General features: G+C 47.0%; 1 protein-coding gene and 1 long non-coding RNA gene across 3 annotated transcripts in view; one reads left to right on the top strand and one right to left on the bottom strand.

Moving 5' to 3' along the window:
• DCDC1 (doublecortin domain containing 1) overlaps nt 1-16,848 on the bottom strand; it is a 500,455-nt gene that overhangs the window by 90,010 nt on the left and 393,597 nt on the right. The window contains exon 21 of the mRNA XM_090034627.1: nt 1,082-1,205. Coding sequence (XP_089890753.1) covers nt 1,082-1,205 — 124 coding nt within the window. The remainder of the gene's footprint in view (nt 1-1,081; nt 1,206-16,848) is intronic.
• LOC149871585 (uncharacterized) lies at nt 5,162-6,450 on the top strand. 2 transcript variants are annotated; one of them, XR_016440542.1, is made up of 3 exons: nt 5,162-5,387; nt 5,471-5,540; nt 5,799-6,450. It is a non-coding gene; the product is annotated as an uncharacterized LOC149871585 (long non-coding RNA). The 2 variants fall into 2 exon arrangements; XR_016440541.1 differs by having other exon boundaries at nt 5,471-5,626.

The following is a 16,848-nucleotide window of genomic DNA, read 5'->3' as shown; positions in this document are numbered from 1 at the left end:
ATCCTCCCTCCCTGCCACTGCCTCTATCCCCTCTGCCTGGCCCCCTGAATGTCTGCACCCCCACCTCCTCTTCACCCTTACTTGTCTTCCTGCCACCTTTGGCTCCCTCCCCTTCATGATTGCCACCTACCCTCCCCTTCTAGCCTCCACTCCAGCCTGGGGCATGGTTGCTCCAACCAGGCAAAGCAGCAATGGTGGGGGTGCAGAAGCAGTAGGGAAAGTAGGAGGGGAGAAGCCGGGGAGCAGGCAATGCCAGGGAGAGGCAGCTGGGGGGCAACCGGCAGGTCAGAGGCAGGGGGGAGGTTGGCAGCAGGTGCCAGGTATCAAAGGAACAGTGGGAAGAGGAGGAAAGTATAGGAAGAAACAGGGAGTGGCAGGGGGTGAGGAATTGTGTGGAGGCAGGGACAACAGGGCACAGCAAGTGGCAGGGGAGGCAGGCCCTGGGGCACACAGACACAGTGGGGGAGGCAGCAGGGCAGACAAGTGCTGGGGGAGACAGGTGGCATTGGGCAAGTTTGCAGGGGGGATTCATAGATTGTTAGGGGCTGGAAGGGACCTTGCAGATCATTGGGTAACCTTGCATATAATGGGCTGGGGTCAGGCCACTTCATACCCTTCTGCCATTACTCTTAATGCCTTGCCCACCACCTGTCTCCCCAGCAACTTTCCCCTACTCCCTGGCACTGCTTGCCCTACTGCAGTAGTGGAGGGGACAAATTTAATTCAACCCCCTAATATTTAGATTATATACCTGTAAAGTTATAACTAATTTATACATTTTACAGGTATAGAAACTAATTATTGAGGGGTTGTCGTAAATTCAGAGTTGTCCGGGATTTGGGTAAATATGGCATTGGTGTTTCAGAGTTAAAGACTAGTAAAGCAAATCTGAAAATTCCAGCGAATTTGCAATAATTTATTAAAGCAAGTTATACCCTCTGCACTACTCCCTGCACTATTTACATTTCGGATTTTCCAAGTTGCAAGAATTGCATGACATACTTGCATAGTACATTACATCTCTGCTTCACTCGAGAAACAAACTATTCAATCTGTTATTTCTTTTTTCCACTGAAATTACCTCATTAAGTTCTCCATTTGGAAGGACAGGCCACATGTATGTCAGCTTGTTCCACAAGGGATTCTCCACTTTGGAATGCTTCCATTGGCAAGGTTTAGTTGTTCCTTCATGCTTTATGGCCCACCTGAGAAAAGAAAGTGAAATCATTTTTATAATTACACTTCCATCTGGGAATAATTCTTAAGCAATTAAATTGTAGCTTCCTGGGTAAAGCAAAATTATGGATCTGGTTTTGAACCTCCTACCTCTATAGCTGGGTAAGCTAAAGTCATGAATCCAGAAAAAAAAGGGTAAACTTGGAAGTCTATACGGCATTCAGAGCTTTCCCAAATGTAGAGATATCTATTTCTTGGCTCACTGCAGAGATTGGTTCTGAGGTGTGAAACTGGGTGCTGATCCCATGATCAGTTATTTGTTGTTACACTTCTTCTATGATTTAGATTTAGGGTTCACCGACTTTCTTCCACATCTTTCTGGTGTATAGGCAATCGCAGAAGAGGTGGTCGATTGTTTCTGCCTGCCAGCAGCAGGTCTGTCTCGGGCAGTTTGATGGACCTCTCTGCCCTGCAATGTTTTTCCAATCCCACACGGGGAGTGCCTGGCGGGCTGCCTGCCAGTTCAGGTCTCTGTGCTTCTTCTGCAGGTCCTTGTGGAAGATTTGCTCCCACATGGCCTGGCAGCTGTCACCAGGTTGTAAGTCTACAGGTGATATGGTGTCTCTGCCCTTATTACCTCCCATATCTTGTGGTGGTTTACCAGGGTCGCTAGGGTTGAATTGTGCAGCTTGTATTTCTCTTGAAAGCACTTCAGGATCTCATAAAACCATGGGGAATCCATGGTCCACGGGCTCCCATTTGTCATTGTGTGCACTTGCCACTGTTGGAGCAACTGCCTTGCAAAATACTTAACAAAGCTGGCTGTTTTAGATTCCACCCCTGTTGCCAGTTGGGACCCTGGCTCGTGTATTTGGCCCAGAGGAAGAGAAGGATGTCTGGCATCCCTCCACCTCTGGATCATTTAGTTTTGTACAGCTTGGTCCTCGCCACTTTCTCCCACGTGGAGTTCCAAAAGAAAACACAGATGGCTCTCTGGATTCTTCAAAAAACTTGTTCGATGGGAGGGGGAGAAGACTAGGGTGGTGTGTAGCAGCATCAGCAGGAGCACCACCTTCATCAGTGCTATGTTCTCCCTTATTGACAGACAGCATGATTGCCATAACCCTATTCTCTGTCTGGTCTTGGCCTCCACCTTCTCCCATACCCTCTGCCCCACCAGCTCTGGGTCAAACTCCATCCCAAGGATCCTTAACCCTTCCTGGGGGACAGAAACCCCCAGGAGTGACAGGGTCCTGACCTTAGCCCCTCTTGCTGCTCTATGTACTTGGGTGTGTTGTAGTGCTTTTTCCACTGACCCTTTGTCCCTGCATATGATGTTCAGATCATCCATGTACATGAGAACTTTTGTCTCCTCCCCATTTCTCCCAGAAATTTTCACTCCCTTGACCCCCTCCCCTGTCTGAGCTGTTGGGCCCATTGAGGGCTATCTTGCTCAGTGCTGACTCTTTTTCAAGCCATGGTGAGCCATTATGCTGAATACATTTTTATTTCCTCTTCACTCCCACAGCTAACCTGTACCTTGCTTTCCCATTTCCAGTGATTCCTGTTTCTTCACTGGCCTTAAATGTCTCGCAAATATCACCAAGCAGAGCCCCAAACAGTTCACCCAGAATCCCTCTGTCACGCCCTCACTCAGCCTGTTGCATGTGATCAGTGTGGCTCTGCCCTCCATGAAGTGGAACTGGACCAAGTTGCCCTGCACCTCATCTTCATATACATTTTTGGAGGATCCCAGGACTTACGACAGAAACACCTGGTTCCATTCACAACTGGAGGCTAATAAGCAAAATAAGTTTATTACTCTGCAGTTTATTGCACGCTGGGGAAGTGCTGGCTAGGCCAGTCTCTCCAACATCTACACATGTACTGCTAAAGTTTTTTAACTCTGCAGCTTTACAAGTACTATTCTGATGCACAGTAAATTAGTTTACTCCAGCCTCATTGGGGCACATGTGTAGATACTGAGACATTTACTGCACAGCAAATTAGTCAACTGTGCAGTAAACATCTTGTGTAGACATGCCCACTAAGCAGTGCTGAACTGTGCGGTCACCACGGCTTGAAATGCTATTGACTCTGCTGGGGCCCAGCCCAATGAACTATTTAGTAAATCATGAGCCTCTTTGTTCTGGACTAATCATGCATAATTTGTACTATCTATAAGTACATGTTTTTATAAGTGTTTCTGGAGTACATGTGCTAAAACTTGCAGTAAAAAAGGTAAAAGGTATCAGTTCTAGTTGAACTAAGTCTATGGGTACTATATGCATATAACTTCAGGTATGTTTGTTTCAAGGTTAGTGTTTTCAAATTTGCTTCTCATTTTTGTGTGTTCAGGGAGAGCAAGGTCTGACAATGGTGAGGACCAACATGGGGAAGAAGTTGGAGGATAGAGGGCAAAGGGACTACTTGACCCTCCAGATTTACTTTCCCTGCTATAGCAGTAGGAGGGGGACAAATTCAAGGTATACCCCAATGATTTGGTTCTATATCTGAAAAATGATAACAAATCTATCAATTTCCATATATAGAATCTAATTATTCAGGTCAAAGAAGGAAGTTTGGCCCTATACCAATGGTCACAGACTACATTGAGGGATTGAGGGGAAATGTACATTTACTAGGCTTTCACAAGTACCGGTTGGATCCAGTTGCTGCATTTTGCACACTTTCATGTTAAAGAAGTCCTATCAGTTGGAAATGAAACACTGAACAAAGCAGATGTGTATCAGGCTCCTGGGTTCTCAGGGATGTTTGAATAGCACACAGTACCCAGAATAAAATAAGCTACGAAGATAATGTGAGTGGTAGAACAGAACAGTTAAAAACCTCACTACAGTTGAAACTCTTCAGAAATATGGAGGTCGTCTGGACAACAGTGTTTCATTATCTTCAAACAATGGGTGCCAGTCTAAAAAAATAGCAGTCAGAGGGCAGATTTATTTATGACAATAGCAAGTTTTGAAGCCCTTGATGTTTTTAATACTATTCTGTTAACTGAGGTGGAAGAACCCAACTATGATAGAGGAATCTGAGTACTGCACACTGTAAAAATGAAGCTACAAAACAGTAGCATAACTAGGGATGAGCAAGCAGGTGTTAATTTAGAGGGGATGCCAGAATGGCATCTACTAAAGAGCTTGCACTGCTGCTGCAGCTACCTATGCCATTGCAATCACGGCCCTGGGCAGTTCCCTCATCGCCCACCTCCCAAATGCCATCTCTCACCTCAAGTGCCAAATTCCTAGTTACACCTCTGCTATAGAAGGAAGGTGACCAGACAGAAAAAAATATAAATGATCTAAAATGGAAGAGTTAGTCTTACATTTTGGAGGTTTAATTGGGCTCATCTACACAGTTGTTACTGTGCCGTTGTTTAGTACTTGCTTTAGGAAGTATTAAAGGATGGTGTGGTTCAGGCATTACTGCACTGGCCCAGTGGCGCATGGTAGTTTTTATACGCTACGTCACCATAGTGATGCACTATAGCAAGGTTACTTATCACTACGGCAACATAATGTCAGCATCATCGTTTGTGCCCAACAACGCTGTAACGTTATGTGTAGATATGACCACTGTGTTCCTAATAAGAGACCAGACCATATCTGACATCTGGGACAAAAGCTAGAGAGATTATTGAAAGATCCAGAATTAATCTTTGAGGAAGCTATTAGAATTTGCTGAACAAAAAAAAGTTACCCAATCTAGAATGAAACTCATGGAGTTTTGATAGTATTCTGACATGGATATGATGGAAAATTCAAAATACTACAGGCAAAAAAAATAGGCAGAAAGTCATGCAGGGTCACTTTCCAGAACAAACAACCCATGATGTGGCAAACGACATGTGCCAAGTCAGTGTCTGGCTTTTGGAAAAAAGAGGTGAGATTATTTCATCATTATATTGTTTTGTAAGATTCTGTAAACCCAAATTTTACAGAATCAGGTGCCCGGCTTAGGGCTCTGGAGGCACAGGTGAGGGAGCTCCGGGAGGAGGTTAGCAGGCTGAGGGGGATCAGGGAGGCGGAGGAGGAAATTGACAGTTATTTCCTTTCCCTGCAGGACCAGGCACCCAAGGAAGAAGCAGCCCAGGGAAGGACCTCCACGGCAGAGTGGCAGACGGTCACAGCCAGGACCGGAGCGGCTCGCAGCGAGCAGGTACAAGCTTCTCCAGTCCGACTGGAGAACAGGTACGAGGCCTTGGCGACTCTGCAGGAGATGGAAAGAGAGGAGGAAACAGGAGGAAATGCCACATTCTTCACATTCCAAACAGATCAAGAGATCCGAGAGGACCCAGAAGAGGAGGAGACGCGTGCTCGTTATAGGCGATTCCATCCTGAGAGGTATGGAAGGGCCCATTTGTCGCCAGGACCCTTCAGCACGAGAGGTCTACTGCCTGCCTGGAGCTAAGATTCAGGATGTGACAGAGGTAATCCAGGCCAGGATCAAGCCCACCGATTACTACCCCATGGTCCTTGTCCATGTGGGTACTAATGATGCGGCCAGGAGAACCCCCGATCACCTGATGGCGGACTACCAGGCTCTCGGCAGCGTGCTGAGGGAATTTGGTGCACAGGTGGTATTCTCTTCCATCCTACCAGTGAACGGACGTGGAAGACGGCATGAGAACTGCATCCGAGAGACCAACTGGCGGCTTCGGCAGTGGTGTCTCGGGGCAGGCTTCGGCTTCCTGGACAATGACCCACACATTACAACGAGGGACATGCTCAGCTGGGATGGGCTTCACCTGTCCCCCAAAGGTAAGCGTGTGTTTTCTTCCAGGTTGGCGGATCTCCTCCGGCGGGCTTTAAACTAGGCTCGTCGGGGGGAGGGGAAGATGAGGGTGGGGGAGGCTGTGGACCACCAAACCAGGTGGCACCCACAAGGACAGCCCAGCCTGAAGAAAGAGAGCTTTGGGAACGTGAAAGGCAGGGGGTGGACAGCAATACGGCACAGGTAAGGAACGGGAAGGTTAGAGACAAAAAGCCCTTTAGGACTTGGAGCGAGGGGGTAGCAAAAGCACCAGTCACAGGGCTCAAGTGCCTATATACTAATGCTAGGAGCATGGGGAACAAGCAGGATGAACTAGCGCTCCTGGTTGCACTAAACGACTACGACTTAGTGGGGCTGACGGAAACCTGGTGGGATCCATCCCACGACTGGGCGGTACATATTGAGGGCTATAGATTGTACAGAAAGGACAGAGTGGGGAAAAGTGGGGGAGGGGTTGCGCTCTATGTTAAGGAGCAATATACATCAACCCTCATCAAGACAGAATCAAAGGATGAGGAAGTAGAAGGACTGTGGGTTAGGCTACATGGGGGGCAAGGAGAAAAGGATTTGGTGGTAGGGGTCTGCTACAGACCCCCACATCAAGGGGAAGAAATAGATTTGGGGCTCCTGAGGCAACTCTCAGAGACCATAAAAGCTAAAGAGACGGTGGTCATGGGGGACCTAAACTACCCGGACATCTGCTGGGAGACACAGACAGCAAAGTCCCACCGCTCACGCAGGTTTCTAACCTGTGTACAGGACCTCCACCTGACGCAGGAGGTACATGGTCCCACTAGGGGGAATGCCTTACTGGATCTGGTATTGGCAACGGGGGATGACATAGTAGGGGACCTACAGATCGGTAGCCATCTGGGGGACAGTGATCACCTAAAAGTACAATTCAACATAAGGCGTCGAGTGGGTAAGGTAACCAGTAGGGTGAACGTGCTGGACTTTAGGAAAGCTGATTTCAGCAAACTCAGGCGATTAGTGAAGGATGCACTGCAGAGTAGTAGTTTTGAAACGATGGGAGCCCAAGAAGGGTGGCTGTGCCTTAAGGAAGCTATCCTTCTCGCACAAAGCGAGACGATCCCCGTGCGAGGTAAAAGAGGGAAAGGGGCCAGGAGGCTTCCCTGGCTGACCAGAGAAATCCTGGGCAGACTAAGGGCCAAAAGGGGAGCACATAAAAAGTGGAAACAGGGAGAGATCACCAAAGAGGAATATACCTCTTCTGCTCGTGCTTGTAGGGAGGCAGTTAGACAGGCCAAAGCTACCATGGAGCTGAGGATGGCAACCCAAGTAAAAGACAATAAGAAATTGTTTTTTAGATATATAGGGAGTAAAAGGAAGGCCCAGGGAGGAATAGGACCCCTGCTAAATGGGCAGAAACAATTGGTGACGGACAGAGGGGACAAGGCTGAACTCCTCAACGAGTTCTTCGCCTCAGTGTTCCTAAGCGAGAGGCATGACAAGTCTCTCACTGGGAGTGTAGGGAGGCAGCAGCAAGGCACCAGACTTCCATGCGTGGACCCTGAGGTGGTGCAGGGTCACTTGGAAGAACTGGATGCCTTTAAGTCGGCAGGCCCGGATGAGCTCCATCCGAGGGTACTGAAGGCACTGGCCGACATCATTGCAGAGCCACTGGCGGGAATATTTGAACGCTCATGGCGCACGGGTCAAGTCCCGGAGGACTGGAAAAGGGCCAATGTGGTTCCCATTTTCAAGAAGGGGAGGAAGGAGGACCCGGGTAACTATAGGCCAGTCAGTCTCACCTCCATCCTTGGCAAAATCTTTGAGAAAATTATCAAGGCTCACATTTGTGAGAGCCCGGCAGGACAAATTATGCTGAGGGGAAACCAGCACGGGTTCGTGGCAGGTAGATCGTGCCTGACCAATCTAGTCTCTTTTTATGACCAGTTCACAAAACGCCTCGACGCAGGAGGAGGGGTGGATGTCGTATACTTGGACTTCAGGAAGGCCTTTGACACGGTATCCCACCCCATACTGGTGAACAAGTTAAGGGGCTGTGACTTGGATGACTGCACAGTCCGGTGGGTGGAGAATTGGCTGGAGGGTCGCACCCAGAGAGTTGTGGTGGATGGGTCGGTTTCGACCTGGAAGAGTGTGGGCAGTGGGGTCCCGCAGGGCTCGGTGCTTGGACCGATACTCTTTAATGTCTTCATCAGCAACTTGGACGAGGGGGTGAAATGTACTCTGTCCAAGTTTGCAGATGACACTAAGCTATGGGGCGAAGTGGACACGCCGGAGGGCAGGGAGCAGCTGCAAGCAGACCTGGACAGGTTAGACAAGTGGGCAGAAAACAACAGAATGCAGTTCAACAAGGAGAAATGCAAAGTGCTGCATCTAGGGAGGAAAAATGTCCAGCACACCTACAGCCTAGGAAATGACCTGCTGGGTGGCACGGAAGTGGAAAGGGATCTTGGAGTCCTAGTAGACTCCAAGATGAACATGAGTCGGCAGTGTGACGAAACCATCAGAAAAGCCAATGGCACTTTATCGTGCATCAGCAGATGCATGACAAATAGGTCCAAGGAGGTGATGCTTCCCCTCTATCGGGCGCTGGTCAGACCGCAGCTGGAGTACTGCGTGCAGTTCTGGGCGCCGCACTTCAAGAAAGATGCGGATAACCTGGAGAGGGTCCAGAGAAGTGCCACTCGTATGGTTAAGGGCCTGCAGGCCAAGCCCTATGAGGAGAGATTAGAGGAACTGGACCTTTTCAGCCTCCGCAAGAGAAGGTTGAGAGGCGACCTGGTGGCTGCCTATAAGTTTGTCAGGGGGGCACAGAAGGGAATTGGTGAGTATTTATTCACCAAGGCGCCCCTGGGGGTTACAAGAAATAATGGCCACAAGCTGGAGGAGAGCAGATTTAGATTAGATATTAGGAGGAACTTCTTCACAGTTCGAGTGGCCAAGGTCTGGAACGGGCTCCCAAGGGAGGTGGTGCTCTCCCCTACCCTGGGGGTATTCAAGAGAAGGTTGGATGTGTATCTAGCTGGGGTAATGTAGGCCCGGCACTCTTTCCTGCTTATGCAGGGGGTCGGACTCGATGATCTATTGAGGTCCCTTCCGACCCTAGCATCTATGAATCTATGAATCTATGAAAATCAGCATGCCCCTAATGCACAAGTATGAAAAATATTAACAGATCAGCAATTTACTACTGATGAGGACAAATTACATTTTTAGATGCTCTGCAGTCACATATTAAGGAATGTGCGCAGCTTGGGCAAAGTTAGGCCTCACAAAGCACCAGTAGCTCAGTGAAATTTAGGGTAGCAATGGACAATGTTGCAGTAGGCAGTGACTAGCCAGCAGTCTGAAAGCAAATATGTTTAACTTAAATGTTCCAGAAACTGTGACATTACATGGAAAGAAAAGCCAGTCAGTCAAAATTAAATTGGTGAACCTTAGGACTTGCAGCGGCAATCTTATTCCCACCGAAAAAGGATGTGAATTAAATGTATGAGTAAACAAATAGAAAAAACTAACGCTTGTAAGAATTGGGGGAGGGGGAGCGAGGAGTGGGGGGAGAAAGTATCTATTATCAGATTAAAGCCACATCAAGCCTGTGGGTTCCTCATTTGAGAGACAGAGTACCAACATAATTGAGAAGGAAATGAAGGATACCTTCCAAGATCTAGGGAACCTCCGAACAGAAATACAATACAGATGAAAGAGTCCAACAGCCCCACAAGTCATGAAGCCAGAAAAGGCTGTAAGGCAGAGTCTAAAGGAAGAGCTGGGTAATTCACTGCTTGGGAAGCAAGAGAGATTTTTTCTACTGGGCCTGCAAGGAAATATGTTGTCAGCTAAAAGGAAAAAGTGCTATGGACAGCACTGAATTGGAACAGTTTTGTTTTAAACTGATTTTGAGTAAAGACTTTGTAAATTTTATCCAGGGATTGTGGTAGAAATTTTCATTTATTGGTTGGAAACCACTGGAGTGGAATTATAGTCCACAATATGGAATTACAGACTTTGCTTTCAGGACTTTTCTCTCACTTGTGCCTTGACACTAGGTTCCTCCTGATGCAGGGCAATGCGTAAAAGGTATCATTCATATATTAACTTTTTTTTCTTTTCTGGGTTGATGTGTCCTTGTTCCTTTTTAAACTTTGTTCCTTTAGTTTTTAATGTTCATACTGGTATTGGAAAAGGAAGGAAAGGAACAAAAACATGCTACTGACATCCACTTAAGCATCAGGCTTTCCTGCATTCAACAGCATATCTTGTGGGACTGTGAAGTTTCTGCCAGGTTTGCCATATTATTGTTAATGAACATTCACAGCATACACCAAAAGGTCTTCACAGAAAATGCTATTAGGCTGCCAAATTTCAGCACAGTGTGAATTTTTATAGCAAAGTCATAAGCCCCTGAAAATTGTGTTTCATAAATGAAAAGCTGACAGACACTCAACTGTAATGGCATTAATGGGTGCAACTGTAATGACTGTATATGTGCAAAAAATAAATTATATCCTTACAGCATTTCATGTTTGTAGTATCACTTATCACTGAAGGATTTGAAGTCATATCATTCTCCCTAATCACCACTAGGTGGAGACGGTGATTCATGCAATGCTTGCAGCCAGTTAACATTATTTCATTTCCCTATTCAGTGTACTACATACTGATACCATCTTTTTAATAGGTACTTCAGAAAGTAAAACAAAATTACTCATGTTTGGTTGGTTATCAAATCTCTCTCTCTCTGTCTCTGTCTCTCTCTCTCTCACACACACACACACACACACACACACACACACACACACACACACAGAACTTGAGACAAGTTTAAAGATAAGCTCTTAAGTTTCACCCCTAATTGTGTGCTATGAATTTTAATTATTACAAACAAAAACAAGGCACCCTATGATTTCTCTACAATTTCATTTCAAACTAAAAGTGACAGCCTGGTATGTTTCTAAATCTCCAGGTGCTGACATTTTACCACTTTTGTGGCAAAGGTATTTCCAGGCTTGATTAAAACTTCAATCTTTTTTTCTGTTCCAATAAGTCCTCCCCATAAGCTCTGGAAATAAACTTTCCTTACTTGTTACTTCATTTTCTCCTGGTGAGGTCACTAGATTGGGCTGAGTAGTATAGTTGACTTTCCTTATAATCAAACTATACCCTACCCAGCAGTGACAGAGGCAGTCCCCAGGATGTCAGTCATGAGTAATAACTGATATTATAGGCCCTTTCCCAATGGTTCCCCTCAAAACAAGTTGTTTCAAATGGTTTAGATGAATAACATAACATTTAAGATGAAAAGCCAACAGAGAAGCATAATGCAGAGCAACAAAGCAAATGCAGGCACAAAGAGGAGGAGAGGCAAACTTTCAAATATTTAAGCTTAAATGTTAAAAATGATGAGTGATTAAAAAGGCCACAGCTTTTGAATGCTTATTTGAAATCCCATTTTGCTATCTATTTAGCAGAGTGGTTATGCATCACGGACTGAAACCTGTCATAATTGAGTGTCCAGATTGTGATAACAAGGTTCAAAGCACCCAATAAATAGTCATTTTTCTAAAAGTAGACCTTGTTGAGGAGAAAGGAAATTAATAACTAAGGTAGTGTTACTAGCCTTTCATTCTGATCCTCTGAAAGTCTTCTTCTGACAGGATTCTCACACTGGGGTCTCAGTTCCCTACTGCACAGCATGTTTGTAGATTCAATGTAGCTCTCTCCACATTTTGGAAATATCTGATCTCTAAAGTTAGTGATGTCCAACCTTTTTGGGCTGCAGGCTGGATGAGTGGTGCAGGATCAGATCTGGTGCATGGGTTAGTCCACGAGCCCAGTCTAGCATGGGATCAGCACGCAGACACGATCCAGCATGTGGCCTACATGCATTAGAGTTGGCCTGCTGCCCTGGGTCTGCCCCGGTGCCATGCGTGATCCAGCTCACAGGGCCAAGGCCATATCATCTTGCCAAGGGGCTTGGAAATTTGGTGGCAGGGGATCAGTGGTACTGTTAATTGCTACCACTGCCCTGTCGCCAAATTTGTGGACCTGTGGGGAGCCCTGCTAGGCAGATGACATGACTTCATGGACTGTATATAGCCCATGGACCAGGGGTTGAGCACCAATATTTGAGATCATATTTAACAAAACGGGATGGGGAGGAAGCTAGTTTCACTACTGAGAACCGAAAAACATTCTCTTAGTTTAGCTGAAACTTTGAAATGAGTTAACAATTGAGCAAAATCTAAAAGCTCTCCAAAAAGAAATAAATAAAATGAATAAACAAAAATGACTGAAATTCAAAAAGTTAACAAAACAAAATGTTACACTCAAAGCTGCCTCAATAGATTCAGTCCATAGTGGTGGTACGTAGATGGACAGATTTTGATGGAATGAGATCTTTGGAGAAACAAAACTACAAAAGGAAGCAAGAAAGTCCATGCTGTTCACAAACAGGAGATGATTTTTAGTGAAAATGGTGAGAAGAATGATGTATTTTAAAAAATCTCAGCTCTTACACAGACAAGCAAGAGATAAGCAAAGAGCAAAATTAAAATCAAAGTGTCTTATTGAAGTAAAGGCAACAAATAAGGATAACAAAGATAAAGTAGATATAGCCTTCCCTTTCCCCATCATGTTGTGGAAGTTATTCAAGTTAAAGACATTGAAAATGTTATCACTGATGCATTGCTGTGAAAGGGTGGGCTCAAATTTCTGTAGAACCTTGGCTAGAGCAATCCCACTCTGTTAATGCTACAGAAAAGGGAGAATCGACAGAATGTGGGATAATTTTGTAATACTTCCACAATTATTGTATATGGCCCATTTTCCTTGCCTTGCTCATATACTGTCATACATTTGAAAAGAATAAGTTAGCTTTCTCTGTGGAGTAGGAGAGAATTAAATATTAGTTTCTACATGTAGCTATCTAGTCTGCTACAGAATACATGATCAGGAATTCAAGATGAAAATCTACAAAAGGAACACCTTGGGGAATATAATGGAAGTGCTAAAGACTGGAGATTAATTTCCAAGAACTGGCATTCAGGAGGGGGATCATCAAAGTCCAGAAAAGGCAAATTGGTTTGAAGAAGGGACACATCATGAAGCAGCATGTACCTCAAAGGAACATGCCCACTTAGACCTGTCCCTTTTGCTGACGTGGACTCTGCTTAGGCTTGGCTTAGTGATTCTGATCTCTACTCCTGTATTCTACCTATTATATACTGTCCTGTTTCAGAAAGACTTGGTGCAGGAAGAACCTGATAAACATCAACAGTGGCCATTGTACAAAGCCAGATGCTTTCCTTTAGCAGCAACTTGATGGCTCCCAAGAGGACCATTTTGAATTTTTACTTAACCAAATACTTATGCACCTCCTCAGAACCATGAAAACTGTAGCTGTTGTTGTTTTGGGTGCATGCAGACATTCAAAGAGTTTAGGGGGAGGTTAGATCGAGTTAAAAATGGGCACTCGATTTAGGTTAAATCAAGATGGGGGACTAGTGGGGGAGGCTTTGGGGGACTGGAGGGACAAGCAGGTTGGCGGGGGGTGCTGAGAGGGTCAGGGGGGAAGGCAGGGTCCATGATAGGGTTGGGGAACTGGGAAGGCAGGCAGAGTCTGCAAGGAGGATTCCGGGAGCTGGTGGGATCGGGGCGGGGGTTGGAGGGTCAAAGGTACAGGAGGCATCTGTGGGGGCATTGCAAGGGATAGGCAGCATCCATGGGGGGTGATTGGGGGATTGAGGGGTCAGGCAGGGTCCATGGGTGGAGTTCCTGGGGTACAGGAGGGTTTTGCAGAAACAGGGGGGGGCTTGGGAAGCAGGGGGAGCTCTCTCCCTCATCCCCCTAGGACCAGGGGCAATTTTTAGTGCCCCCCCACTCCAAGACAAAAAAAAACAACCCCCCATCCCACCTGCCCCTCCCCCACCCCAACTTACTTGTTTGGATCCTAGCACTGGGCTGCCCTAGTGAACAGTTTTTCTCCCAGCTCCCAATATTCACCCCTTACATACTCATGGATGGCCATCAAGTCCCCCCTCAATCTTCTCTTACCTAGGCTGAACAGTCCCAGATCCCTTAGTCTTTCCTCATAAGGTCTCCTTCAGGCCCTTAATCATTTTTTGCAGCCATTCTCTGGACCTTTTCAAGTTTCTCCACGTCTTTTTTGAAGTGCAGTGCCCAGGACTAGTGTAAGGTCCAAACCTGGATGAACTAAGTTAGATAGGGTGGGCATTTTTAACATGATCAAATCTCCCCCTAACCGCCCTGAATGTCTGTACCTAGCCTTTGACTCCCAGGGAGTGTCTGGAAAAAATAACCACCCTTTTCAACCATTTCTCTTCTATTTAGGTTCTTAAACCACCCTAATCAGTGTAGTATCTGAGTACTGTTTAGTAGTGAATTAAGTGAGTGGCATATTGTTTTATTTTGGTAGGGTTTTGTTTTCTAAATGCACACATTTTTATGTATTTACAGTACTGAAGGCAATAGTCACTTGCTGTACACTTGCACTCAAAGGGACAAGGGGGTATGTTTTGTGATGATTCCTTCCTTTGTGTATGAGTTTATTTTTGTGATAAGGTTTATAAACCTATAGACCAGGGGTGGCCAATTATTTGGGCTGAAGGGCCACTTAAGGAGTTTTGGTGAGCTGCTGAGGGCCATGGAGTGGGTGATGATGACCCAGCCTCGGCCCTCTGTCACAGTTTTTTACACAGAGTGGCACAGCAGGGAGGGGGGAGAAATGCCAACTGGTCCTATCCAAGCCAATCTGCCCCACACCCACCACTGGGGAAGCAGAACCAGTGCCTGTCACTGGGATGTGCAGGGAGCAGATCATATCTCTGCCCAAGGCCCCACATTGTCATCATCCTGTGATTACAGCCCTGGTCCCAGCCCTACCTGCCCAACCTGTTCCTGGATACTGCTCTGCACCCATCTGTGGACCCATTCGTTCCACCCAGCTGAGCATGTCCAGCTTACAGGAGTCCCAGGCTGGTGTCCAAGGAGACCCCACCTACCTGCTCCATCCAGCACCCCCAGCAGTGGGTGCAAGCCAGACAGGCTGGGTGCTGGGTCCAGCAGCAGTGACACTGACAGCAGCAGCTGGAAGGAACCACCACCACAGGGGCTGCCGGGAAGCTGAGTCTAGCTGCTGCACTGCCCTGACCCTCCACTGTGCTGATCAGCCCCATAGACTACAGCTTCCAGCATGCCCAAGACCAGTACACAGGGTAGGGTGGGCTGCACTCCACACCAGGTGGCACCTTCACACCTGCGCACAGCAGAATCAGCCACACACACCATGGCCCAGTCTGTCCCTTGCGCTGGGGCCAGGCAAGGCAAAGGGCCCACCATGGGCTAGACAGAATCACTTGGCAGACCAGATTTGGCCTGAGGACCAGATTTTGCCCACTCCTGTTATAGACTTATGTAACAGCTACAAAGAGGTTTTTTGGACAGAAAACTACTTCCCATGTGTAGCTAATAATTGGGATACAGGTTGCTGTCTTGGCCGGGTAGGTTGGCTGCTAGAAACACTGAGAAATTCTCTCAAGGAGACTCCCTACGGAACAGTTTAGCAAGAAGCTACCTAGACAATAGATTCAAAACACCTACAAGATGTAGTTTGTAGGGTTTTTGATAAAAGATCTTTAAAAGATAAAACCTTTTAAAGACCCATATTGTCAAACCTTTGGAAAAATGAAAATGTATATAATGTGGGCTACAGGACTATGAGACTGGTATCCTAAAAAGCTGGAGTGACAAAAGATAAGGGAATTAACCTCCTCACAGTTCCACAATCTTAGACTAACTTCTGAGGATCTTTGTCTTGTGCACAGTTAAGCTTCCCATTTGGCATGAAAAATTTAATTGTGCTGAGAAGTATAGTAGTTGAGTCCAGTCCCCAGCTTGGAGCTTTAAGTAGTTTTCTAGCTATACTAGTGTGGCAGGCTGGCCAGTACGCTCATCAGTAGCCTGGCTTGTTAGCATAACCCAGGATGGCTCAGGCTGATTGGTGGAGGCATTTCCCTTCCCCACCAACCAGGAGAAGGCAGAAGGCAGGTTTGCCCTGCCTTGACCCAGGAGTGAGGTGAAGAAGATGACCTGAGGAGGAACTAACCCCTTGGGCTTCCCCATTGGTCAATTTTCAGTTGGGGGGCAGAGCCTCTGGAAGGGATAAAAGCCCGTGTGCTCAGCACATGGGTGACTTCAACAAGGGATGAGAAAGAAGGGCTGCAGAACAGCTGACCACCAGAGTGCAGCAGTTGCCCCAGAAGCACCCTGAGGACACCTCTGCTGAGCAGGAAGCAGCGAGTGGCTGCGTCCCAGCCCTGCTGCTGAGGGAGCAGCAGTGTCGGTGTACAGAACAATGCGGGGGGAGGGCGGGGTCTAGAGGAAGCCGAAGCAGCTGAAGCTGTACAAGGCCGCACAGGTTCCCAAGGCATTGCACAGGGCCTGGGAGGAGTCCCACAGTGCATGAAGGGTGTACAGGGCCTGAAAAGAACTGAAAGGACCCTGCGGCTGCAGATCCCCCATTCCTAAAAGATGCAGGAGCCCCCACAGTTCACAGGGCATTGCACAGGGCTCAGAAAAAACTGAAAGGACTCTCCAGCTGCATGAGGCAGCAAGAGTCCCCCATCCCTGTAAGAGGCAGGATCCCCATAGTGCGCAGAGCAGTGCACAGGGCCCAAGAGGGCTGATAGGCCCAAGTAGCTGCACGAGGCAGCTCAGGCCTTCCTGCAGGAAGCGGCAGCAGGACAAAGGGGCCATCCCAGCGAGGGAGGAAGTCCTGCAGTCAACCCTCAAAGAGACAGAAAGAAAGAGAGCGAGAGATGAGCCAAGCCCACCTGAACTGCTGGGAGTCATGTCTCTACCACCCCT

This window comes from Crocodylus siamensis, chromosome 2 (genome assembly GCF_052110815.1).
Source record: "Crocodylus siamensis isolate JL-2025a chromosome 2, ASM5211081v1, whole genome shotgun sequence".
NCBI lineage: Eukaryota > Metazoa > Chordata > Crocodylia > Crocodylidae > Crocodylus > Crocodylus siamensis.
The sequence above is the reverse complement of the archived record's forward strand: the minus strand, read 5'-3'. Positions and strand labels throughout refer to the sequence as shown.